Below are 25,854 nucleotides of genomic sequence, written 5' to 3'. Positions count from 1 at the left end.
CAGAAACACATTTTAAGATTTATGCACCAAATTAAAACGTCTCCCGGTTACGCATGTAACCATGGTTCCCCGAGGGAACGAGACGCTGCGTCGAAGCGCTATGGGAACACCTTCAGCGTGACCGCGCTCTAAATAACATGTGTAATCAGTCCAACGGATGGGCGAGACGTCACTGGCTGGGTGACGTATCGACCCGGAAGCATAAAAGCCCAAGCGGCAAACGCCGCGCTAGCTTCTGAGAAATGAGGCAAGCGCGGCAGGGATGCCAGAAGTGTGGCACTGAGATGCAGCGTCTCGTTCCCTCGGGGAACCATGGTTACATGCGTAACCTGGAGACGTTCCCCTTCAGGACCTCGAGCTGCGTCGAAACGCTATGGGAACGAGTATGCCCACGCCGCCAGACTTACAAATCCCTGCCTAGTGTGGAAAGGGCAGAGCTCTAGGCAAAAGGACAGAAGAGCCGGGAGTGGCTCGCATATCCAGGCCGTAGAACCTGGCAAACGTCAGGGGCGTGGACCAACCCGCCGCGTTGCAGATGTCCTGCATGGACACACCTGCGAGAAAGGCCTTCGACGCCGCCACACCTCGGGTAGAGTGAGCCTTGACTCCCAAGGGTGAGGGGAGACAAGAGGACTCATAAGCCAGGGAAATGGCCTCCACAATCCACCGGCTGAGGGTCTGCTTGGTAGCAGGAAGACCCCTCTTCGGGGGACCAAAGCATACGAGCAATTGGTCCGCCCTCCTCCACAGGGCAGCTCTGTGGACGTGCGCATCCAGTGCTCGCACTGGACACGTACAGTTAAGCTTCCGATGGTCGGGCTCCCGAAAGGGAGGAGGACAGAAGGCCTGCAGCACGACTGGCCGTGGTGCCGAGGAGGGAACTTTCGGTACGTACCCCGCTCGGGGGTACAAGAACGATTTGGCCAGACCAGGCGCAAAGTCTAAGTAAGAAGGGGCCACAGAGAGGGCCTGAAGATCCCCCACTCTCCTAAGAGAGGAAATCGCCAAGAGAAAGGCAGTTTTCAATGTCAAAAGACGGTCTGAAATCTCCTCTATGGGCTCAAAGGGGGGTTTACAGAGAGCCTCTAAAACCACGGCCAGGTCCCAAGGAGGGACCCGAGATCGCACTGGAGGTCTGAGCCTCAGCGCACCGCGGAGGAAACGTGTAACCAGGGGGTGCCCGCACACTGACTGACCCTGCGGAGAGACAGGTCTGCAGGAACTCCAGCACTGTACCAACTGGACAGTGAACAGGGTCGAACCGGCGGTCTCTGCACCAGGAGGTGAAAAGTTTCCACTTCAGGGCATACAGTTTCCTTGTTGGGGGAGCTCTGGACTGGAGGATGGTCCCAACAACCTCGGCTGAGAGACCGGAAGCTCTGAGTTGTGCCCCCTCAGAGGCCACACCCACAGCTTCCACAACTCCGGGCGGGGGTGAAGGATGTCGCCCCCCGCCTGTGAGAGGAGGTCCCTCCTGACGGGAATCTCCCATGGAGAGCCGTCGAGAAGGGAAATCAGGTCCGAGAACCATACTTGGCCCGGCCAGAACGGGGCTACTAGCAGCAAGCGGACCCCGTGCCGGCGCACTCTCTCCATACAGACGCACAGACGCGGCCTCAGCCACGTCTGTACCATCGCATCCAGTCCTAGGGGAGCTGGATGAGTCAGAGAGAACCAGAGGGGACAGAGCGACGTCTCCTGAGTCGCAAACAGATCCACCTGAGCTCAGCCGAACATGCGCCATATCTGCTCCACCACCTCGGGGTGGAGCCTCCATTCCCCAGGCATCGGCCCCTGCCTCGACAGGGCGTCTGCTCCCATATTGAGACGGCCAGAGATGTAAACTGCTCTCAGTGAGAGGAGTTTCCCCTGGGACCACACAAGGATCTGGAGCGCCAGCCTGTAAAGGGGGCACGAGCGCAGAAGTCCCTGGTGGTTGATATAAGAGACCACTGCCGTGTTGTCGGTGCGCACCAACACGTGGCGACCTCTTAGGTCCGGGAGAAAGTGTTTCAGTGCTAGAAACACAGCCAGCATCTCCAGGCAGTTGATGTGCCAAGTGAGATGGCGGCCGCTCCACAGACCACGGGCAGAGTGGCCACTCATGACCGCTCCCCATCCGGCGAGAGATGCATCCGTCGCTAGCGTTACGCGGTGACAAGGAGCTCCCAGCACCGGGCCCTGAGACAAGAACCCAGGTTCCCTCCACATGTCTAAGGCACATAGGCACCGCCACGTGACCTTGATCATGAGGAGCGGGTTTCCCCTCAGGGAGAACCCCCTGGTCTTGAGCCACCACTGTAGGGGTCTCATGTACAGCAGGCCAAAAGGTATTACGTTACGCAGCTGCCATCAGACCCAGCAGTCTCTGAAACTGCTTCACAGTGAGTGACTGGCCTTCTCTCACTCTCGCGACTGTCATGGGAACAATGAAGTACCGGCTGTAGAGCCCGTACTCTCTGTCGCGAGGAGGGACCACCTCGATCGCCCCCTTCCTCAGGAGAGTGTTTACTTCCTGTTCCATTACCAGAGCCTGCTTGGGACCCACGAGAGTGGGAAGAACCCCAGAAAAGCGAGGCGGAGGAGAGCCGAACTGAATTCGATAGCCTCTCTCTACAGTACGCAGGACCCATTGAGACACATTCGGCAGAAGTTTCCACGCTGCCAAATAGCTCACTAAGGGGATCAGCCTCTTGAGACTGACCTCTGGTACAGCGAGAGCGGCTAGCTTGGTGCCCTGGAGCGGCGAACCGACAGGGAACGACCGAACTAGCTGCTCCGAAGGCCTCCTGGGAGGCCGCGAGCCTCCCAGACCCGCTACGTTCCCGGGCGAGAACTGGGAGAAACGCTTTCCGGAGACTGCTGCGCCCTGAAGCACCATAGGTAGCAGGGTTGGCAGATCGACCTCCCGAGGGCATTGAGGCTCCCCATCCGGCGAGAGGCCTCCTCACCCAACATCAGTGCCTGACCTCACTAATGCTCTTGTGGCTGAACGAGCAAAACCGCTGGAATGCCGCCACCTGCGTACGAGCCTGCTGGTACCCGCCTTGCTCAACAGCGCTGAGGTGGTCCGCAGCGGCTTGGTGGGCAGCGCCGGAGCCTTCAGGGACGATGCCGCACCAGGGACAGATAACTAGTTTTTTTTTTTTTTTACAACGGAGGCCATACTTTGTACACAGTGTTATCAGTATGTAAACCTTTTTGTTGTCAAATTAAAAAAAAACATTTAATATCCTCTTTTAACTGAAGCCTACAAGTGTTTTTGGCTTATATATATATATATATATATATATATATATATATATATATATATATATATATATATATATATATATATATATATATATATATATATATATATATGTATATGGCCAAATGTTTGTGGACACCTGACCATCATACCCATGTGTGGGCCTTCTGCATCCTTTTGCCACACAGTTGGAAGCACACAATTGTATAGGATGTCTTTGTATGCTGTAGCATTACAATTTCCCTTCACTGGTACCAAGAGGCCCAAACCTTTTCCAGCATGACAATGCCCCTGTGCACAAAATGAAGTCCATGAAGACATGGTTTGGCAAGGTTGGAGTGGAAGAACTCGATTGGGCTGCACAGAGCCCTGATCTCAACTCCACTGAACACCTCTTTGGGATGAACTGGAATGCTGTGCCCCAGGCCTCCTCACCCAACATCAGTGCCTGACCTCACTAATGCTCTTGTGGCTGAACGAGCAAAACCCCACAGCCACGCTCCAAAATCTAGTGTAAAGCCTTCCCAGAAGAGTGGAGATTATTTGGGAATATGGAATAAATTATGGAACACTATGGAATAAAATCCCATTGTTGAACTATTATTATTATTATTATTATTATTATTGCTATTATACAGTTGTTATGCCTGCAGTTGTTATTCAGCTATAATTTATGTTCTGTCTTGTTGGTTGTTAATGTAGAACAAGGATTTAGGTGGAAGTCTGTGTTAATGTTAAAATAATATCAATTACATTGCTTTAAAACATAAATACCTATACACACAGACTATGTTAATAAACACACACGATGTATAATTTGGGTACATTTTCATTAAGGACGTGGAGACCATCAGGTGTGTTTCTCAGGGACAAATAGGTTCTATAGCAGATAGTAAAATAGATTCATTGGTGATTTGTTTATGATGTGCATAACCAATAAAGTGCAGCAAACGTGTTTACAGATTCAAAGGCTTTTATTAATAATTCAAAGCAGGACATTGCAGTGATACACACACTTAACACATATTTAGGTGATAAGTAAGAAGAAGAGCTGATTTAAACTGAGGAGTGTGTGAGCTCCCGTTAATAATGTAAATGAAATTATGAAAGTGGGACATTTGAGCAGTCAAGGCCACATGTAACACACAGTAGAATGTGAGCTGAGTAAAGTGTGTGTGAGCTCACAGCTCTTAGCACTGCTCTCTGTCCACTGAGCTCACCACTGTAGGTTGGTTGTCGTTGGAGGCCTCACAGGTCACCACCTTGTTCCTCCACTGCTTCTGGTGGATGCTCAGCGTGCTGCTCCAGCTGTAGAGGCCGTCCGCGTGCAGAACGGCGGTGCTGTGGCTCTCCCCCGAGCTCAAGCTGCTCCCATCAACCTTCCAGCTCAGCCTCCAGTCCGAGGGGAAGCCCTTATAGGCCACACACATGAGTGTGACTTTCTCCTGCTGCAGGTCCACACTGGAGGTGGGCAGAACTGTCACAGTGGGCTGGGTGAGACCTGCACACACGCGCACACACACACACGCACACACACACACACACACACACACAGTTGAGACAGGACTAGACAGCTGTCAGTCACTCAGGCTTCATTTCCGCTCACTGACATTAAAATTATATACTGTATATGAATTATACTGAGTGTTCAATAATCAGAAACATCAACAGCATTTAATGAACTCATGGCCTCTAAGATTAATTGTTAATTCAACAAAAAAATGTCACAGTAATATGTACGAACAATGATGTATATTTTGTTTGTAGACTTAAATTATAATTAGCTACTAGAACTGTAGTCAAATACATTTTGTCAAACTTCTAAAATAAGAAACATTTGAGAAACAGGATTTTTGACAAATATAAAGTTAAAAACATATGAGTAGAACTGATCTGAAGAAAAAATATAAACTATATTCTTACATTCTGAACACGCTCCATTTCAGTCATTAATCTGAACACACTCCATTTCAGTAATTAGGAAACAGGTTTCCTCCACCAAAAGTCCTCCACAGTGATACAATACAACCAGGTTTAGTGGCTGTACAAAAACCCTGTTGCTATAAACTCACTGCTCTCTCCATCCATTTAAACCTCTTATTACAAAACAATTAAAAAACACCAACTTCTGTTCACATCTGCTGATTAAACCACTAACACTCTGACTTTTTTTAATTATGTTTTAGTGTTTTTTTTTTTTTTGAGCACTAAGTTTGTCAGTCTAAACTGAGGATGCATCTAGTGTGTAAAACATACAAATTAATCAATCAAATTTAAAAATTCACAAAATGTAGATCTGCAGATGCACAGGTTTTACCCATAATGCCTCACAGAGTAAAAATGCTGATGCACTAATGAGAAATTTGCAATTTATGGCTGAATGTGTTGAGCTAAAGTGGGAATAATAAAGTGAGAACTCCTTCTGTAGACTGATAGGAATTTATGATATGATATTTAAGTCCTACAATAATCTAAACATTAATTTACAGTCAAAAATATTAGTGTGTATTTACTCACTGCCAACACTGATGCTGCTTCTTCCACCATAAATCCACTACAGTGAGAAACTCATTAACATTCAGTACAAACACCAACCAGTCAAAGTTTAAGCTTCTCTCTCTAATTCACTTATTTATGCATCTTAGACCTAAAAGTATTTTCCAGAAAATCCCCATCTGACCCCAGAAGCAAAATTCACACAATAACTCTGTAGTAGTGTTAGAATTACAGTAAGATTGGGGGAATGTGGTAAAGGTGTTTCCATACTTAGAGGACACTTTGCATTGGCAGCACATGCTTCAGTGCTCTGGGAGTGTTTATAGCGCTGTGACTTTAACACTTCATGACTCAGAGCTGCTGCTACAGCAACTTCACCCACAGCTACCATGACTTTGATCCCCGTCTTCATCTGGACACTGATCCTCTGGACTCAAGGTCAGACACTGCTTCATATTTTATCTCTACAATTATCTGTTCATACAAATACACTTATTGTTTTTATTATTATATTTAACTTATAATTAATGCTACATTAAATATATTTTTACAGAATGCAGAGGTCAAGCCACAGTAACTCAGACTCCTGCAGTGAAATCTGCTCTTCCAGGAGAAACGGTCACCATCAACTGTAGAACCAGTCAGGCAGTGTACACAGACTCACATGGTGACCGCTTACACTGGTATCAGCAGAAACCTGGAGAAGCTCCTAAACTACTGATTAAATTTGTAAATCAGTTACAGTCAGGTTTTCCAGCTCGTTTCAGTGGCAGTGGATCTGGATCTGATTTCACTCTGACCATCAGTGGAGTCCAGACTGAAGATGCAGCAGATTACTACTGTCAGAGTTACCATTCCATCAGTGGCTACTGGTTCACACAGTGTTATAGAGTCATACAAAAACCTCCCTCAGTCAGATTGTAGAGAGACTGCACTGCTGCAGCTGGGAGCGACTGCAGGTGCTGAGTTGGAGGATGTGATACGACACAATGACACTCTGTGGAGGAGAGGAACCTCACCACACTAACTCACAACTCACATTAGAAATCTCTCAATAATCATCACACCACACTGCACACAGTCCATCACATCCACTATTGTAAGATAAATATTTTCCCAGTTTTGTCAGTCGTGGTGCTACCCGTCACACCTGAAACATCTTTAGAAAGAACAACACCTTTAGAGATTACAGATCAGTATCTGCAGTGATGGCTGGTTGTGATACTGAATAAGGGCGAAATCCAATTTTACTCCTCATCACTAACTTGCTGTTACTATTATGAAGGCATTAGAGATGAGCCTTATAACATTCATTGAGAGACTCAATCAGTCTCATGGTATAAGTATAAATAATAGATATATACTCTCATTAAAACACACATAGACGTCAAGAGTAAATCAAGTGTTTATGTCCGTAATCATGCTGTGAGTCTTCGGAATAGCAAATATGTTAAATAGAAAAACTGTTCTTGCTGTTACCCAGTTCCTTTTTTTTTCAAACCACACAAAACCAATAATTCTGTTGATAGTTTTTTTTGTGTAATTTCAGTTGGCAATGTGTTCTTACTGTACTTATTGCTGATACATCTGCATTTTAGAAGAAAATAGGAAAAAAATCATTATTGAGAAAGCAATCCACTTTGTTCAGTCAGTGCTGATACAGTATGTTACTGCTGTCTTAGCGACACATGCTTAAATAGATTAGCTTTAATGCCCTTGACTTAACTAGAGGTTGTTTCACCAAGTGTAATCACTTGTCATGACTGTCACTGATTGACTGCATTAATCTACAGTCTGGACTAGAAAGATATCAGACCCAGTCTTTACTGGTAGTCATTCTTTTTTGCTGGTGGTGTTGTAAAAAAAAAATCCACTTCACATAACCAGCAATTTAAGCAATATGATTTGCAAAAATGTAATGTTTATTTATTTATTTATTTTTGTATATGAATATATACAGTTAGGTCCGGAAGTATTTGGACAATGACAGAGTTTTTGTGATTTTGCTTTTATATACCACCACAATGGATTTGAAATAAAACAGTCATGATGGGATCGAAGTGTAGTGTAGATCCATAAGTGCACGGTGGGGTGTGTGGAAGTGTGTTTTTTGGATAAATAGGGCTGGTGATCACTCCTGTGGGTAACCTCAGTCCTGTAAGTTGGTCTGTCTTAGTTTATTGGACTGTTATTTGAGAGTGAGCTGCTAGGAATGGCACTTTATCATTGTGATTATTTTAAGCAATTTTTTTTATCTTGTTGAATTCATTGTGAATAAATTTTGTATTTTTATACGATCCCTACGTTTCCTGCCTACCTTTTGTTTTTAAAAGAGAAGCGAACCTGTGTGACCTAATAATAATCTTTAGGGTTTATTTCTATTTCCTGGGTCAAAATCCCCCAGGTGGCGTAGTCGTGTTAAAACCTGTACTGCACTCGTCCGCCACACTAACATTAGTGAGTTTATCTATTTCTATTAAAAAATTTCCATAAGCATCACACCAGTCCCTAACTAGCAGATGGGTGAAAGTAACATGAACTTTCCCATAATATTATATAAAACTATTCCCATACTCTCTTTTAAACATAAATGATTTACAACTTCATTCCCACTCAACCACATCCTCAGTGTAGATGCTTTATCTTGATTAGTTCAGGCTGAAGACATTTCAAAATACAGGACACTTAGAAAATTATATAGCCAAAGGTTATATAGTTATATTCTCCAGTGACAGTATGGTGTAAAACCAAACATTATTATTATTATTATTATTATTATTATTATTATTATTATTATTCATGAACAATCAGGTAGTATAACATGCTGAGACAGATGCATTGGTGATTTGTGTATGATGTGCATAATCAACAAAGTAAAGAAAAAGTGTTTACTGATTCAAAGGCTTTTATTAATAATTCAAAGCAGGACATTGCAGTGATAAACACACTTAACACATATTTAGGTGATAATGAAGAAAAAGAGCTGATTTAAACTGAGGAGTGTGTGAGCTCCCGTTAATACCGCACATGAAATTATGAAAGTGGGCCACATGTAACACACAGTAGAAGGTGAGCTGAGTAAAGTGTGTGTGAGCTCACAGCTCTTAGCACTGCTCTCTGTCCACTGAGCTCACCACAGGAGGTTGGTTGTCATTGGAGGCCTCACAGGTCACCACCTTGTTCCTCCACTGCTCCGGGTGGATGCTCAGCGTGCTGCTCCAGCTGTAGAGGCCGTCCGCGTGCAGAACGGCGGTGCTGTGGCTCTCCCCCGAGCTCAAGCTGCTCCCATCAACCTTCCAGCTCAGCCTCCAGTCCGAGGGGAAGCCCTTATAGGCCACACACATGAGTGTGACCTTCTCCTGCTGCAGGTCCACACTGGAGGGAGGCAGAACTGTCACAGTGGGCTGGGTGAGACCTGCACACACGCGCACACACACACAGACACACACACACATACACACACACACACACACATACACAGATGAGACAGGAATGGACAGCTGTCAGTCACTCAGGCTTCGTTTCAGCTCTTTGTGTGTGTTTCACTTCCCTTTATATCTTACAGAGCAGAAATGAGTTCAGTTGAGCATCAAAAACGTTTCACATTCAATTCAAATACTTTTAAATCTTCTAGATCCACAATAATAAATATTTCGGTGATTGGTGGACAATAAAATTAAATTATATTGAATATTGAATAAACAAAAATTTTACATTTATTTGATAATCTGATTACACAGCATTTACAATAGAGATTATTTGCCATTTAAGTAAATTCAGTTCAGGCTTAAACATTTAATTCTGTTTATGGACTCACAGTCTTGAAGATATTAAATGCAGTTAGTATAAATCAACAAAAAAGGCACAGTAATATGCACAAACACTGATATCTATTTTGTTTTTAGATTTAAATTAGAATTAGCTATTAGCACTATAGTCAAATACATTTTCTCAAACTTCTAAAATAAGGGAAATTTGAGAAACAAAAATCACATCTCACTGATTGGATGTGAAGAAAAAGAATAACTATAAACGATATTATTTACACTTTATAACACGAATCAGAACACACTCCATTTCAGTCATTATTCTGAACACACTCCATTTCAGTCATTAATCTGAACACACTCCATTACAGTCATTATTCTGAACACACTCCATTTCAGTCATTATTCTGAACACACTCCATCTCAGTCATTAATTAGAATACACTCCATTTCAGTCATTATTCTGAACACTGTCCATTTCAGTCATTAATATGAACACACTCCATTTCAGTCATTATTCTGAACACACTCCATTTCAGTCATTAATAAACAGGTTACTTACGGCCCACAGACAGTTTGGTTCCTCCACCAAAAGTGACCCACAGTGATACAAACAGGTTTAATGGCTGTACAAAAACCCTGCTGCTGTAAACTCACTGCTCTCTCCATCCTTTTAAACTTCTTATTACAAAACAGCTAAAAAACACCAACTTCTGTTCACATCAGCTGATTAATACACTAACTCTCTGACTGATTTATTACGTTTTAGTGGGGTTTTTTTTTTGTTTTTTTATTTAAGCACTAAGATTGTTAATCTAAACTGAGCATGCAGCTAGTGTGTAATACATACAGATAAATTACACAAAATAAAAGCTGAAAATTCACAAAAGGTAGATGTGCAATTGCACAGGTTTTACCCATAATGCCTCACTGAATAAAAATCCTGATGCACTAATGATAAATTTGCAATAAATTACTGAATGTGTTGAGCTAAAGTCAGAATAAATCCTCCACTCCTTCTGTAGACTGATAGAAAGTTATGATATGATATTTAAGTCCTACAATAATCTAAACATTAATTTACAGTCAAAAATATTAGTGTGTATTTACTCACTGCCAACACTGATGCTGCTTCTTCCACCATAAATCCACTACAGTGAGAAACTCATTAACATTCAGTACAAACACCAACCAGTCAAAGTTTAAGCTTCTCTATCTAAATCACTTATTTATGCATCTTAGACCTAAAAGTATTTTCCAGAAAATCTCCATCTGACCCCACAAGCAAAATTCACACAATATCTCTGTAGTAGTGTTAGAATTACAGTAAGATTGAGGGAACGTGGTAAAGGTGTTTCCATACTTAGAGGACACTTTGCATTGGCAGCACATGCTTCAGTGCTCTGGGAGTGTTTATAGCGCTGTGACTTTAACACTTCATGACTCAGAGCTGCTGCTACAGCAACTTCACCCACAGCTACCATGACTTTGATCCCCGTCTTCGTCTGGACACTGATCCTCTGGACTCAAGGTCAGACACTGCTTCATATTTTATCTCTACAATGATCTGTTCATACAAATACACTTATTGTTTCTATTACAATATTTCAGCTACTTATAATTCATCCTACAATATTTCTTTTTCAGAATGCAGAGGTCAGGCCACAGTAACTCAGACTCCTGCAGTGAAATCTGCTCTTCCAGGAGAAACAGTCACCATCAACTGTAGAATCAGTCAGGCAGTGTACAAGGGCTCATCTGGTGACTGCTTATACTGGTATCAACAGAAACCTGGAGAAGCTCCTAAACTCCTGATTAAACTTGTAAATCAGTTACAGTCAGGTTTTCCAGCTCGTTTCAGTGGCAGTGGATCTGGATCTGATTTCACTCTGACCATCAGTGGAGTCCAGACTGAAGATGCAGGAGATTACTACTGTCAGAGTGGACATTCCATCACTGGCTACTGGTTCACACAGTGTTAAAGAGTCGTACAAAAACCTCCCTCAGTCAGATTGTAGAGAGACTGCACTGCTGCAGCTGGGAGCGACTGCAGGTGCTGAGTTGTAGGATGTGATACGACACAATGACACTCTGTGGAGGAGAGGAACCACACCATACTAACTCACAACTCATATTACAAATCTCTCAATAATCATCACACCACACTGCACACAGTCCATCACATCCACTACTTTAAGATAATTCGTTTTTTTAGTTTGCTGAGGTGCTATTTGTCATAACTGAAACTGTTTGGTGGATAATTTTTTTTTTCAGTCTCTATCACTAATCCTGCCCCCATTACAGTCTCTGATTCTGACCTGATATCAGTCACTGTTATTAATCTTATTAAAATTAGTCTCGTGTGTGTTTCAGGTCACACTCTGGCCCTGCTCTGGATTCTGGCTCAGTCACTGGTGTAGCTCCTCCTGTCCTTTAACAGCTGCCCTCTAACACACAATAGTGTAAACTTTTTTGGACCTGGTCTTCATCCATCCTTCATCAGCTCTAGATATCAGCATTACCATTTCTATCTGTTCCTGTCATTACAGAAGTTTCGTGTCCAGTTTGTCTCACCTGTTGTCCTGTTCTGTTGTACTCCTAGTGCACTTTGAGTTCTTCTGTGTAATTATGTGTATGTTATTAATATTCTGAGTCTTTATGAGGAAAAGTAATTAGATTTCATTCAGTTTTATATGAAAGAAGTTGTAAGAAAACGTATGAACACTAGCCTGCCCCTAATCCTAACCATAGCCACTAATTTTTGTGACATTGTATGAGACCACATTGAAATAATACACGTCCTGCTCTCTACTTTTAGCTCAAGTCATTCACCTTTCATTTTTACACACTTGTGTACATTTATGTATGGACATATTGTAATTTTGATTTGTTACACCTGCTTTCAGTTCAGTAAGATGTTCACATATTTCCCATCCAGTTAAAGTTTTTTTTTTATCCTTGATTTTTAATTTACTGATTTATTGCTTTTATCCAAAGAGATATAAAAGTGATTAAAACATATCTTATTTTCCATGAATTTTGCATACTCAGGACCTTCAGAAATGGCTGAAAGTCATATACAACATTCCTGTAAACAGCCCTGTAGGAGCCTGACCTGACTGTGTGTGTGTGTGAAAATGGACAAGATTTTGGTCTTGAATAGTACTCTATTACTGCCTTGATATGTGTTTCTTTCTTAGTCTTGGTGCTAGTTTCTGGGTCTTTCTTGTTTTTTTTTTTTTACTAGTTTTCCTTGTCTTGTCTAAATTCTTGTTTTGCCCTTGTTTTGTACTTTATTGGAATTCTTTAGATGTTTTGAATAGTTTTATGCAAATTCTGAACAGTCAAAGAAACATGAAGCGAAAACGAACCTCCTCATCAATAGTACATAAAGCATCAGATGTAGCCAGTGAAACACACACACACACACACACACATTTGCATGAACAGCTCTGAGTCCCAGAATAGATCAACACTTTCAGCAGATGTTCATGGTTCTTCAGCCAAACTCACTCAAGCACAACACACAGCGCTGCACTCGACCTGCTGTTAAAGGTGCTGTTCCAAATCGCTGCCAAAGACACTTCACTACTGAAAAAGGAGACATGCTTTCCACATTGAAGCTTTATTTCAGCATAGCTACACCAGTGACACCATCTCAGACTGCTAAGCATGTTTTAAAGTGTACACTTGAATTCTAGTGGACGTCACAGCGGCTCTTTCGGAACGAGGTGATCTGAGTGGTGTCGTGGAGGGAGACGGTACAGCTGAACACCTCGGCCTCTTCCCAGCGTTCTTTGCTGAGGGTCAGGGTGCTGCTGCGGCTGTACAAGCCATTCTTCTGTTCTTCTGTGCTGGTCAGAACCCCCTCCTTCACCTCGGCACCGTCCACGGTCCAGCTGAGCTGCGCCCCCTGTGGAGAATAGGCCGAGAGCAGGCAGAGCAGCGAGGCTGATCCCTCAGAGAGCTGCAGAGAGGAGGGAGGGAGCAGAGACACGGAGGGCTTCACCACCGGACCAGCTGGAGAACACACACACACACATGCACACAATTAGATTAATGTTAATGTGAACTCTATCATAATGAACATGGTGATATTTGGTAATTCAGTTTAACGGCTGTAGAGCAGATGCAGAAGTTTATCTGCAAAAATTCTGATAATGTCATCCAACCAAACTGCAACCGAACAAAACAATCTCCATCTTTTGGACAAGTTCTGAGCAAAACACAAAATAACCATCACACCAGGGTAAAGTAATAATGTGAAATCAACAATGAATCATTATTGTTCATGCTTCACTGTTACACAAATTTCCATTGTGAGGATGAATTATAATAATGCATAGCAAAAATTAAATTGACTAAAAACAAAAACATTTCACATGAATCTTAAAAAGGTGATGAAGTGACTCATACAGAATTTTACAAAATGACACAGAAGCAGAGCCTTTATAGAAGCAGCTCTCTCCTCTTCACATCACTTCTCTCTATCTTATAGAAAAGATCTATTTTTTTATATTAATGTCGCATCATTAGTAAATTAGTAGTAAATCTACACATTTAATTACATTTTGCAAATAAACTAATGAATCTATGAACTTTTAGAAAAAGAAGGCACTTACTTTTTTTTTTTTTTTTTTTTTTTTTAAGTCAAGTGGAGTTTATTGTCATTTCAGCCATATACAAGTACATAGTGAAACGAAACAACGTTTCTCCAGGACCAAGGTGCTACATAAGACAACACAGAACAACACAGAGCTACGGGGACTACATAAATTAAACATAAAGTACACAAGTGCAAACGTGCGGACGCATAAGACAGAACAAGACACTACAATAACTACAATGCCGACCAGTACGCAGTTCTGTTTGAAAGTGGCCAAGTGACAATAGTGCAAATAATACAGAGTTTGGTATAAAAAGCTGAAGTAATGTAAACATAATGGTATTGTATTATGTAAACATAATAGTAGCAGCAGCAGCATAAAACATGTGTAAAACATGTGCATGGAGGATGTTCAGTTGTGTGTATGTGTGTGTATATGTATGTGTGTGTGTGTGTGTGTGTGTGTGTGTTCCTTCCTTCAGTCCAGTTCTAGATGTTGAGGAGTCTGATGGCATGAGGGAAGAAACTGTTGCACAGTCTGGTTGTGAGGGCCCGAATGCTTCGGTACCGTTTACCAGATGGCAGGAGGGTGAAGAGTGTGTGAGAGGGGTGTGTGGGGTCATCCACAATGCTGGTGGCTTTGCGGATGCAGCGAGAGGTGTAAATGTCCGAGATTGAGGGAAGAGACACCCCGATGATCTTCTCAGCTGTCCTCACTATCCGCTGCAGGGTCTTGCGATCTGAGACAGTGCAATTCCCATACCAGGCAGTGATGCAGCTGCACAGGATGCTCTCGATAGTCCCTCTGTAGAACATGGTGAGGATGGAGGGTGGGAGATGCGCTTTCCTCAGCCTTCGCAGAAAGTACAGGCGCTGCTGGGCTTTCTTCGTTATGGAACTGGTGTTGAGCGATCAGGTGAGGTTCTCCGCCAGGTGAACACCAAGAAACTTGGTGCTCTTGACGATCTCCACGGAGGAGCCGCCGATGTTCAGCGGGGAGTGGTCATTCTGTGCTCTTCTGAAGTCAACAACCATCTCTTTAGATTTGTCGACGTTCAGAGACAGGTTGTTGGCTCTGCACCAGTCCGTTAGCTGTTTTCACAATGAGTTTAGAGCCTCCACCAAAAGTGTCCTACAGTGATACATTCCTATGAAGCCGTCGTACAAAATCCTCTTTCACACTACAGTGAAAACACACACACACACACACACAGAGTTCAGTAATTGTGGTTATATTAACAGAACACAACTGTATGGTTAAAGATTTCTTTATTAGTTTTCTTTTTCATGCTGTTGTTTAAACACAGTGATGTTTCAGTAAAAACGTGTGACTCAGGAGCACAGTGTACTGTACACACTGCAGAAGACTGGAGGAGAAATAACACCAAATGATGGATTAGTGATGAGCTTCATCCCTACATTCAGAAACACAATATACATGATACATAAAGATAGTAAAGAATAACATTATAATGCTCAATCTGAATCCTGATGGATTTAAAGTGAAAGACTGAACTTCTGTCATTTCTCTACTACATTCAAGCACTTGCAAACTATTGAGATTGTCCAAGAAATCTCTCATTTGGACATTTTGACCAGTGAAATTTTAAGCTTCTCTCTCTAATTCACTTATTTATGCATCTTAGACCTAAAAGTATTTTCCAGAAAATCTCCATCTGACCCCAGAAGCAAAATTCACACAATAACTCTGTAGTAGTGTTAGAATTACAGTAAGATTGGGGGAATGTGGTAAAGGTGTTTCCATACTTAGAGGACACTTTGCATTGGCAGCACATGCTTCAGTGCTCTGGGAGTGTTTATAGCGCTGTGACTTTAACACTTCATGACTCAGAGCTGCTGCTACAGCAACTTCACCCACAGCTACCATGACTTTGATCCCCGTCTTCATCTGGACACTGATCCTCTGGACTCAAGGTCAGACACTGCTTCATATTTTAACTCTACAATCATCTGTTTATACAAATACACTTATTGTTTCTATTATTATATTTAACTTATAATTAATGCTATATTAAATATATTTTTTCAGAATGCAGAGGTCAAGCCACAGTAACTCAGACTCCTGCAGTGAAATCTGCTCTTCCAGGAGAAACAGTCACCATCAACTGTAGAACCAGTCAGGCAGTGTACAAGGACTCAACTGGTGACCGCTTACACTGGTATCAGCAGAAACCTGGAGAAGCTCCTAAACTACTGATTAAATATGTGAATCAGTTACAGTCAGGTTTTCCAGCTCGTTTCAGTGGCAGTGGATCTGGATCTGATTTCACTCTGACCATCAGTGGAGTCCAGACTGAAGATGCAGGAGATTACTACTGTCAGAGTGCACATTCCATCACTGGCTACTGGTTCACACAGTGTTATAGAGTCGTACAAAAACCCCCCTCAGTCAGATTGTAGAGAGACTGCACTGCTGCAGCTGGGAGCGACTGCAGGTGCTGAGTTGGAGGATGTGATACGACACAATGACACTCTGTGGAGGAGAGGAACCTCACCACACTAACTCACAACTCACATTAGATATCTCTCAATAATCATCACACCACACTGCACACAGTCCATCACATTCACTAATATAAGACAAATATTTTCCCAGTTTTCTCAGTCGTGGTGCTACCCGTCACACCTGAAACATCTTTAGAAAGAACAATAGCTTTAGAGATTACAGATTAGTATCTGCAGTGAAGGCTGGTTGTGATACTTAGTAAGGGTGAAATCCAAATTTACTCCTCATCACTAACTTGCTGTTACTATTATGAAGGCATTAGAGATGAGCCTCATAACATTCACTGTGAGACTCAATCAGTCTCATGGTATAAGTATAAATAATAGATATATACTCTCATTAAAACACACATAGACGTCAAGAGTAAATCAAGTGTTTATGTCCGTAATCATGCCGTGAGTCTTCTGAATAGCAACTATGTTAAATAGAAAAACTGTTCTTGCTGTTACCCAGTTCCTTTTTTTTCAAACCACACAAAACCAATAATTCTGTTGATAGTTTTTTTTTGTGTAATTTCCGTTGGCAATGTGGTCTTACTGTACTTATTGCTGATACATCTGCATTTTAGAAGAAAACAGGAAAAAAATCATTATTGAGAAAGCAATCCACTTTGTTCAGTCAGTGCTGATACAGTATGTTACTGGTGTCTTAGCGACACAGGCTTAAATAGATTAGCTTCAATGCCCTTGACTTAACTAGAGGTCGTTTCACCAAGTGTAATCACTTGTCATGACTGTCACTGATTGACTGCATTAATCTACAGTCTGGACTAGAAAGATATCAGACCCAGTCTTTACTGGTAGTCATTCTTTTTTTTAATGACTGCTGGTGGTGGTGTAAATAAAAATCCACTTCACATAACCAGCAATTTAAGCAATATGATTTGCAAAAATGTAATGTTTATTTATTTATTTTTGTATATAAATACATACAGTTAGGTCCGGAAGTATTTGGACAATGACAGAGTTTTTGTGATTTTGTGATGGATTTGAAATAAAACAGTCATGATGGGATCGAAGTGTAGACTTTCAGCTTTATTTTAAGAGGTTCCACAAAAATATGGCATTTACCCTTTAGGAATTACAGCCATTTTAATCAAAGTACCTCCAAATCCTAATGTTAGTGAATGGCCTATTTCTAGTCACAGCATCATTTCTACTGTAAACCTTCCCAGAACATCATCAACTACAACATTTATGTGCCACTGGCCTTACAGCTTTATTTCAAAGGTAAAACTTCCCAACACCACCAACTACCACATTTATGTACTATCATCATATACTAACATATAGCTAGTACGAACACCAGAGCTGTAGCCAGAAAAAACCTAATGGGGGCATACTTTTACAGATCTGTCTAAGTTTGGGTGCTCTCGCATGCGTGTGTTGGAGGTGGGCCGGTGGGAGAGAGGGTTACCGCTGTTAGCACACAAAAAAAAATCTGTCCGAAATACCATAACAACACAGCCCATATGTATTTATGTAAGGCAGAAACATGAATATTACCACACTAAAGTACGCGGACGGCTCTGACAAACACAAAAGTCCACCTACAGTTGTTAATAGCTAACGTTAGCTAACTAATATGAGCTAGCTAATGGTACCTGCAGCAATTTATTTACTAATGCTAACAGCATTAGCGAATTTACCTATTTCTACTTACAGTATTATTTCAAGGGTAAAACTTTCCAAAACACCATAAACTTCAAAATGTATGTGCCATCATCCTTACCATTATGTACATATCTAGCCAGCGCAAAGAACTGCATAAAGCCTGCCTATGGTCGGCTAACAGTAAATGGTGGACTCAGACCCAAATGGGTCTGTTGAATAATTTCAACAGCTACACTGTGAATACACAATCTTAGCATATAGAATTGAAGAATAATGAATAACGGAACCCAAGACTCACCAAAGTTGGCTAGCAGTTATAACAGTAAAATTTGCACATAAAGCAGGATATAAATTAAATGCTTTAAAACTATTTGCTAATATTTTAATTTGGGAGAATCAATCACTCAAACACTGTACTTTTGCGATACTGTAATATGAATTTAATCCTTTCCTTACCTGATATAACAACAAGGATGGCTCTGGATACAAAGGCACACCGGTTCTTTCCAGATCCAAAATGACCTCTGGAAGATTACAAAATGTTATATTCACGGTCGTTGTGATTTCGTGGTCAACTCCACGTCAGTGCGCATGTCGCTGTATTGAAGGATCTATTTATTGTTGACCGCAAAAGTACTTTCATGGTGAAGTATAAATAGATGTTACTTCAATGTCACTTTGTTCAACATTACAAGCTGTCAGCTTTCAATAACAGTTCAAAGTGGATCTGACATAGAAATTTCGATCTGAACCAAAATGATGATTCTGATGAACAATCAACAATGGATCGATGTCAGCTTGCTATCTGGGAATGATTTTTTGTAACTGAATATTTATTTCAGTTCAGTATGTGTAACATACAGGGGTACAGTTGTGATTAATACAGTAGGTGTAACAGAATTTCCATAAGCATCACACCAGTCCCTAACTAGCAGATGGGTGAAAGTAACATGAACTTTCCCATAATATTATATAAAACTATTCCCATACTCTCTTTTAAACATAAATGCTTTACAACTTCATTCCCACTCAACCACATCCTCAGTGTAGATGCTTTATCTTGATTAGTTCAGGCTGAAGACATTTCAAAATACAGGACACTTAGAAAATTATATAGCCAAAGGTTATATAGTTATATTCTCCAGTGACAGTATGGTGTAAAACCAAACATTATTATTATTATTATTATTATTATTATTATTATTATTATTATTTCTCATGAACAATCAGGTTGTATAACATACTGAGACAGATGCATTGGTGATTTGTGTGTGATGTGCATAATCAACAATGTAAAGAAAAAGTGTTTACTGATTCAAAGGCTTTTATTAATAATTCAAAGCAGAACATTGCAGTGATAAACACACTTAACACATATTTAGGTGATAATGAAGAACAAGAGCTGATTTAAACTGAGGAGTGTGTGAGGTCCCGTTAATAACGCACGTGAAATTATGAAAGTGGGCCACATGTAACACACAGTGAAGCAGTAGAAGGTGAGCTGAGTAAAGTGTGTGTGAGCTCACAGCTCTTAGCACTGCTCTCTGTCCACTGAGCTCACCACAGGAGGTTGGTTGTCATTGGAGGCCTCACAGGTCACCACCTTGTTCCTCCACTGCTCCGGGTGGATGCTCAGCGTGCTGCTCCAGCTGTAGAGGCCGTCCGCGTGCAGAACGGCGGTGCTGTGGCTCTCCCCCGAGCTCAAGCTGCTCCCATCAACCTTCCAGCTCAGCCTCCAGTCTGAGGGGAAGCCCTTATAGGCCACACACATGAGTGTGACCTTCTCCTGCTGCAGCTCCACACTGGAGGGAGGCAGAACTGTCACAGTGGGCTGGGTAAGACCTGCACACACACACACACACACACAGATGAGACAGGAATGGACAGCTGTCATTCACTGAGGCTTCGTTTCACCTCTTTGTATGTGTTTCACTTCCCTTTATATCTTACAGAGCAGAACTGAGTTCAGTGGAGTATCAAAAACATTTCACATTCAATTCAAATACTTTCAAATCTTTTAGAGTCACAATCGTAAATATTTCGGTGATTGGTGGACAATAAAATTAAATTATATTGAATATTCAATAAACAAAAATTTTACATTTATTTCATAATCTGATTAAACAGCATTTAAAATACAGATTATTTACCATTTAAGTAAATTCAGTTTAGGCTTCCACATTTAATTCTGTTTATGGACTCACAGTCTTGAAGATATTAAATGTAGTTAGTATAAATCAACAAAAAAGGCACAGTAATATGCACAAACACTGATATCTATTTTGTTTTTAGATTTAAATTATAATTAGCTATTAGCACTATAGTCAAATACATTTTCTCAAACTTCGAAAATAAGGCAAATTTGAGAAACAGGAAGCTCTTATACAAAAATCACATCTCACTGATTGGATGTGAAGAAAAAGAAAATAACTATGAACGATATTATTTACACTTTATAACACGACTCAGAACACACTCCATTTCAGTCATTATTCTGAACACACTCAATTTCAGTCATTAATCTGAACACACTCCATTTCAGTCATTAATCTGAACACACTCCATCTCAGTCATTAATAAACAGGTTACTTACGGCCCACAGACAGTTTGGTTCCTCCACCAAAAGTCCACCACAGTGATACAAACAGGTTTAATGGCTGTACAAAAACCCTGCTGCTGTAAACTCACTGCTCTCTCCATCCTTTTAAACTTCTTATTACAAAACAGCTAAAAAACACCAATTTCCGACCGGAGGAAGGGCGTACAGACGCAGCCTCAGCCACGGCTGTACCATGGCATCCAGTCCAAGAGGAGCTGGATGAGTCAGAGACAACCAAAGGGGACAGTGCGACATCTCCTGCGTCGCAAACAGATCCACCTGGGCTCTGCCGAACATACGCCATATGAGCTCCACCACCTCGGGGTGGAGTCTCCATTCCCCGGGCACCGGCCCCTGCCTCGACAGGGTGTCTGCTCCCACGTTGAGATGACCAGGGATGTAGGCCGCTCTCAATGAGAGGAGGTTCCCTTGGGACCACACGAGGATCTGGAGCGCCAGCCTGTAAAGGGGGCGCGAACGCAGACCTCCCTAGCGGTTGATGTAAGAGACCACCGTCGTGTTGTCGGTGCGCACCAACACGTGGCGGCCTCTTAGGTCTGGGAGAAAGTGTTTCAGAGCTAGAAACACGCCAGCATCTCCAGGCGGTTGATGTGCCAAGTGAGATGGCGGCCGCTCCACAGACCACGGGCAGGATGGCCACTCATGACCGCTCCCCATCCGGTGAGGGACGCATCCGTCGCTAGCACTACACGGCGACCAGGAGCTCCCAGGACCGGGCCCTGAGACAAGAACCCAGGTTCTCTCCACACAGCTAAGGCACGGCGGCATCGCCGTGTGACCTTGATCATGCGGAGCGGGTTTTCTCTGTTTCGGAAAAACCCCCTGGTCTTGAGCCACCACTGTAGGGGTCTCATGTGCAGCAGGCCAAACGGTATCACGTTGGACGCAGCTGCCAATAGGCCCAGCAGTCTCTGAAACTGCTTTACAGTGAGTGACCGGCCTACTTTCACTCTCGCGACCGCTGTGAGAACCGACTCGATCCCCTTCTTTGGAACAATGAAGTACCGGCTGTAGAACCCTGACTCTCTGTCATGAGGAAGGACCACCTCGATGGCCTCCTTCCTCAGGAGAGTATGTACTTCCTGCTCCAATACCAGAGCCTGCTCGGGACCCACCACAGTGGGAAGAACCCCAGAAAAACGAGGTGGAGGCGAGCCGAACTGAATTCGGTAGCCTCTTTCTACAGTACGCAGGACCCAATGAGACACATTGAGACAAACGTGCCTGCATCGTGGTCGAATCCCACACGACGCCTAGATAAGCGGTTCTCTGAGCTGGAGAAAGCACGCTTTTCTCGCGTTTAGTCTTAACCCCAGTTCCTTCATATGGGCGAGAACGGCATCTCGATGACGAGCCGCCATCTGCTCTGAATGAGCTAAAATCAACCAGTCGTCGATATAGTTCAGTATGCGGATGCCCTGTAGTCGCATAGGAGCCAGGGCAGCATCCACGCACTTCGTGAAGGTGCGGGGTGAGAGTGCTAGGCCGAAGGGAAGAACCCGATACTGGTAAGCCTCGCCCCCGAAAGCGAACCTCAGGAACTTACTGTGCTGGGGAAGGATGGAGATGTGGAAATACGCATCTTTTAGGTCGATCGTGACAAACCAGTCCTCGGGCCTGATCTGAGACACGACCTGAGTGACCGTAAGCATCCTGAACTTCAGTCGAGCGACTCAGAGGTTCAATTGCCACAAGTCCAAAATGGGACGCAGCCCTCCCCCCTTCTTTGGAACAATGAAGTACCGGCTGTAGAACCCTGACTCTCTGTCGTGAGGAGGGACCACCTCGATGGCCTCCTTCCTCAGGAGAGTATGTACTTCCTGCTCCAATACCAGAGCCTGCTCGGGACCCACCACAGTGGGAAGAACCCCAGAAAAACGAGGTGGAGGCGAGCCGAACTGAATTCGGTAGCCTCTTTCTACAGTACGCAGGACCCAATGAGACACATTCGGCAGAAGTTTCCACGCTGCCAGAAAGCTCACTAAGGGAATCAGTCTCTCGAGACTGACCTCTGGTGTAATAGAAGCGGTTAGCTGGGTGCCCTGAGGCGGCGAACCGACATGGGGGAAATGAGCTAACCGCTGCAAAGGCCTCAGGAGAGACCGCGAGCCTCCCAGACCCGCTATGTTGCCGGGCGAGAACTGGGAGAGGCGCTCGCCGGAGACCGCTGCGCCCTGAAGCACCATAGGTAGCAGGGTTGGCAGATCGACCTCCTGAGGGCACTGGGGGGACCCGGGCACCGTAAGATGAGGTGTACGCCGCGTCGCCCTCGGAAGCCCTGGGCCAAAACCGTCAGAGGACGGTTGGACTGGACATGAGGACGGTCCTCAGATCCGCCTTAGTGCCCGAAGGGCCGGGCCCAGAGTGTCGTCGCGACTCCTGCTCCCGCCTCGGGGGAGCAGGGGAGGCGACATCCACGACATCTGCTTTTGGGCCTCCCTGTAGGAGGGGGCCGTACACGGAGGGGGCTGCCCCCGCCCAGCAGCCCCACAAGCTAGAGAGCGACGGGGGAGGAACCGCTGGAACGCCGCCGCCTGAGCACGGGCCTGCTGGTATCTCTCGACGACGGAGTCTACCGCGTCGCCAAACAGGCCCGAGGGAGTAAGCGGGGCGTCCATGAGCACGACCCTGTCCTTCTCTTTCATATGGGACAGGGTCAGCCAGAGATGCCTCTCCGCCGCCACCAGGACTGCCATAGACCGACCGATAGCACGGGCGGTCTCCTTGGTGGCGCGGAGGGACAGATCAGCGGCCCGCCTGAGCTCAGATACCTGCTCAGACGTACTCTCCCCCTGCTCATCCAGCTCTTTAAGCAGGTCGGCCTGGTACGCCTGTAACACCGCCATGGTGTGCAGACACGCACCGGCCTGACCTGCTGCCGTGTACGCCTTGCCTACCAGCGCTGAGGTGGTCCGCAGCGGCTTGGTAGGCAACGCCGGAGCCTTCAGGGACGATGCAGCATTAGGGGACAGATAGCTGGCTAGCATCTGTTCAACCCTGGGCATTGCCCTGTAACCGGAGTGTTCCAGCCCCTCCACATTAGCGTAATGGGAAGAAGTGGGGCTGAACAACCGGGCTGAAAATGGCCTATTCCAGGACCTCGACACCTCAGTGTGGAGGTCCGGAAAAAAGGGCAGGCTCCGGGGCGGAGGTGGCGGCCTACTGCATAAAAAACGCTCATCCAGTCTAGAGCCCTGAGGCTCAGGCCGTGACTCAGCGGGCCAGTCAATGCTAAGCTTGGCGACTGCCCACGTAACCACCTCGAGCAGCTCCCCGTATTGAGGAGACTGCGGCTCAGGGTCGACGCTCTCCACATCGACCTCCTCGGAGGACGATAGGTGGAGCGCCGAGTCCGCTCCCCGGGGGGAAGAAACCACAGAGCGTGCTTCCGAGCCCAGGGAGGGGACAGTGGACCTGGAGGGTGAGGAAGGAGAAAGGGACGGGCCCGTCTCCATTCCCTCCGCCAGGTCCATCTGCGAGCCCCACGAGCGCAACCGCCGCTCTGCCTCGGCAGAAGCGGGGCCGGCACCGCGAGGCACGCTAGTGAGGGCTCCCTCCTCAAAGAGAGCCCAGCGGGAGCGGAGAGTGCGCAGCGGTAAACGCTCGCAATGTGCGCAGCCGGCTCCCTCGAGAGCCGACTGAACATGCTCCGCTCCCAAACAGGCAACGCACAGACTGTGTGTATCCCCGCCCGTAATATATCGCGGACAGGGAGGAACACACAGCCTGAAGCGCTGCCCGCTCTCGCCCTTTGTCTTATCCTTGGCTTTAGGCATGCTGCCGATAAAACACAAATCAGACGGAAAATAGACAAACAATCAACATAGAGCGCTTGCTGAACAGGAAGCTAACGCGGGGCTCGCCGCCCGGGCTTTTATGCTTCCGGGTCGCTACGTCACCCCGCCCTTGACGTCTCGCCCATCCATTGGACGGATTAGACACGTGATTCAGAGCGCGGTCACGCGGGGGCGTTCCCGTAGTGTTTCGTGACGCAGCTCGAGTTCCTGAAGGGGAACCTCCCTCAGTCAGATTGTAGAGAGACTGCACTGCTGCAGCTGGGAGCGACTGCAGGTGCTGAGTTGAAGGATGTGATACGACACAATGACACTCTGTGGAGGAGAGGAACCACATCACACTAACTCACAACTCACATTAGAAATCTCTCAATAATCATATCCACTACTGTAAGATAAATATTTTCCCAGTTTTCTCAGTCGTGGCGCTACCTGTGAGACCTGAAACATCTTTAGAAAGAACAATAGCTTTTGAGATTACAGATCAGTATCTGCAGTGATGGCTGGTTGTGATACTGAATAAGGGCGAAATCCAATTTTACTCCTCATCACTAACTTGCTGCTGCTATTATGAAACCATTAGAGATGAGCCTTATAACATTCACTGTGAGACTCAATCAGCCTCATTGTATAAGTATAAACTATAGACATACACACTCATTAAGAGACAGATAGATGTCAAGAGTAAATCAAGTGTTATTTCCATAATCATGCTGTGCCTCTGCATATAAATATGTTAAATAGAAAAGCTGTTCTTGCCGTTACCTCATTCTTTATTTCAAACCACACAAAACCAATAATTCCGTTGTTTAATTTCCTTTTAAGGCATTTTAGAAGAAAACAGGAAAAAAGTGATTGAGAAAGTAATCCACTCTGTTCAGTCAGTGCTGACACGTGACTGGAATCTTAGTGACAGACTCTTCCGTGAAAATTTGATGTGCAATTCAATGCTATCAGCCAATTTTCAATCCATCAAAAATTCCTACCACTACAGCAAAACATGGTGAAAACTAATCCTGCTTTATATACAGCCAGATACATAACATAAAAACATAAACATTGTCTTGACTTTGGTCACTATTCAGTTGAATTGTATGGAAAATCACCAACTGTTTTTGGAATATATATTTACTACAACTCATTTCACCTTACGTGACATGCAATGTGGTGTGAGTACACAA

The 25,854-nt window shown here is 44.1% G+C and overlaps 5 gene segments (V, D, J or C); 2 read left to right on the top strand and 3 right to left on the bottom strand.

Annotated features, from left to right (window-relative positions):
• Positions 1–4,261: 4,261 nt before the first annotated feature.
• LOC117598034 (Ig kappa-b4 chain C region-like) lies at positions 4,262–6,158 on the bottom strand. The segment is given in 2 exon segments: positions 4,262–4,751; positions 6,017–6,158. Coding segments are annotated over 2 exon segments (453 nt in total).
• Positions 6,159–8,633: 2,475 nt separating this feature from the next.
• LOC117598033 (Ig kappa-b4 chain C region-like) lies at positions 8,634–10,434 on the bottom strand. The segment is given in 3 exon segments: positions 8,634–9,161; positions 10,076–10,139; positions 10,399–10,434. Coding segments are annotated over 3 exon segments (411 nt in total).
• A 542-nt stretch (positions 10,435–10,976) lies between these two features.
• Positions 10,977–12,800, top strand: LOC117598149 (probable non-functional immunoglobulin kappa variable 6D-41). The segment is given in 2 exon segments: positions 10,977–11,044; positions 11,161–12,800. Coding segments are annotated over 2 exon segments (384 nt in total).
• Positions 12,801–15,958: 3,158 nt separating this feature from the next.
• LOC117598160 (immunoglobulin kappa variable 6D-21-like) lies at positions 15,959–17,620 on the top strand. The segment is given in 2 exon segments: positions 15,959–16,054; positions 16,170–17,620. Coding segments are annotated over 2 exon segments (420 nt in total).
• Positions 17,621–19,565: 1,945 nt separating this feature from the next.
• Positions 19,566–25,123, bottom strand: LOC117598150 (Ig kappa-b4 chain C region-like). The segment is given in 4 exon segments: positions 19,566–20,101; positions 20,853–20,942; positions 24,922–24,988; positions 25,106–25,123. Coding segments are annotated over 4 exon segments (486 nt in total).
• Between the last annotated feature and the right edge of the window lie 731 nt (positions 25,124–25,854).

The sequence above is a fragment of the Pangasianodon hypophthalmus genome, chromosome 9 (genome assembly GCF_027358585.1).
Source record: "Pangasianodon hypophthalmus isolate fPanHyp1 chromosome 9, fPanHyp1.pri, whole genome shotgun sequence".
In the NCBI taxonomy this organism is placed as follows: domain Eukaryota; kingdom Metazoa; phylum Chordata; class Actinopteri; order Siluriformes; family Pangasiidae; genus Pangasianodon; species Pangasianodon hypophthalmus.
The sequence above is the reverse complement of the archived record's forward strand: the minus strand, read 5'-3'. Positions and strand labels throughout refer to the sequence as shown.